Genomic DNA, 1,799 nt, shown 5'->3' with positions numbered 1-1,799 from the left:
TTATTATTATTCCAAACATTATTACTTTGAAATAATAATGATCATATGCAGATATATTATTGCTGTAGAGTGAAAACATTACTTTACAAGTAATAATTTATACGTAAACATCAGGAAAGATTTATTAAGTTTATATAACAGTAAATTCATTTTAGATTTATGTAATTATTATGTTGAAATCAAATATTGTACGTACTTATTATGTTAAATTTTATTTGTTTTTATTATATAATTTTTTGTCTCTCTCTCTCTCTCTATATATATATGCTATATTCTTGTAATTTTTTTTTTAAATATAAGTTTACCTACAACCCTAAAGTTTATGGTGATGATCAGATTTTAAGTACTACATTTCATATATTATTACTTATATTTACTGAAACATTGATATTCCAATTTTTAACTGAAATATTTTAAATGTGCCCTTAATAAATTGATGATTATTGTTTTTGTCTAGTACATAATGTACAAATATGTCATTAATATAATATTAAATAGGAAAATTTTAATGCACGATGCTAAAGCCATTGATTAAATTGGTAATAATGCAGGTAATAAAGCACGACACGAAATTGCAGTTTTGACTTGCAACCTAGTGGAATATTAAAATTTAAAACGCATATGTTATCAAGTTTTTTTCTTATACGACAATAGTAAGATTCGAAATTTCGAATAATACTTTTTTCTTGTTATAAAATTACTTTCTATAGACATCATATACCTATTTAGTAAGACCTTAACTAGGAGCTTTTAGTTGAAAATTTGAGATGGTTTCAACTTTGAAGAGTAGTCTAATTTATTTTTAAAATAAAAGAAAAAATAAAATTCTTTCACTACAAGATTTAAAAACATGTTATTTTTTTAATTATCCGAGACATATGCTTAATATAGAAACCGTTTTTTTTTTCCCTTTCTTTTTTTAATTTAGAAACAACTTATTAAACAAAGCAACTGTATATAATAATATCCGTATCTGAAAATAAAATAAAGAAAAAAGAAGATCATGATTGAATTGGACGCCTTGAGATTTGGGATTATGGATAGTGATTAATTACTGATTAGTATTTGGTTCAAAGTTAAAGTTGTTAATTTTCCCATTTTGCCCTTCTCAATTAGTAAAACTAACAAACCGAAGCAGCTTTGTTTGGCTCTAAAAACCAGTAACCACTCTCTTTTCTCTTCTCCCTTTCATCCATAACAATCGCCATAACCGTAACCGTTCTTATTCATTAACAAACCCAGACCCAAACCTAATCTCTCTCTCTCTTACACACACTCTCTCTCTTCTTTATTTACTGTCTCTCTTTCTCTTTCTGCTTCAATTCAATGCTCAACAACAACGCCATTGAGATATTATTCTTCATCTTCTGCTGCTACTACGAGAGTTTTGCAGCTCCGTGACTGTCCTTTTTCGTTTCGAGATCTCACCGTCGTTGTCGCTTTCATCGCTTCGAACCTCAACAATGGGAAGCAAATGGAGAAAGGTGAAGCTTGCCATAGGATTCAATTTGTGCATTCACGTTCCCAGAACTATGGATCGTTCTTCCTCTTCCTCCGCCATCGAATCTCCCTTTTCCGCCGCCGCATTCTCTGACGGTGTCTCTCCGTCTTCCGGCCGCCGTCCCACCACTCCGACGCCGTCCTCCTCCGGGTTACGATTGTCCAAATCCGGATCTAAATCGAAGTCGTTTTTGCCCAAGGTTATTATCATTCGTTACCATTAATCCTTTTAGCATATTCGTAATATAAAGTTACGTTTTTTGTTGTTGGTTTTATAGAAAGTTACTTTTTTTTTGGGT

General features: G+C 30.8%; 1 protein-coding gene across 1 annotated transcript in view; it reads left to right on the top strand.

Annotated features, from left to right (window-relative positions):
* The window catches only part of LOC107612995, a 4,464-nt gene continuing 3,760 nt past the window's right edge, over positions 1,096-1,799 (top strand). The window contains exon 1 of the mRNA XM_016314809.2: positions 1,096-1,700. Coding sequence (XP_016170295.1) covers positions 1,464-1,700 — 237 coding nt within the window. The 5' untranslated portion in view covers positions 1,096-1,463. The remainder of the gene's footprint in view (positions 1,701-1,799) is intronic.

This window comes from Arachis ipaensis, chromosome B08, assembly GCF_000816755.2.
Source record: "Arachis ipaensis cultivar K30076 chromosome B08, Araip1.1, whole genome shotgun sequence".
NCBI lineage: Eukaryota > Viridiplantae > Streptophyta > Magnoliopsida > Fabales > Fabaceae > Arachis > Arachis ipaensis.
The sequence above is the reverse complement of the archived record's forward strand: the minus strand, read 5'-3'. Positions and strand labels throughout refer to the sequence as shown.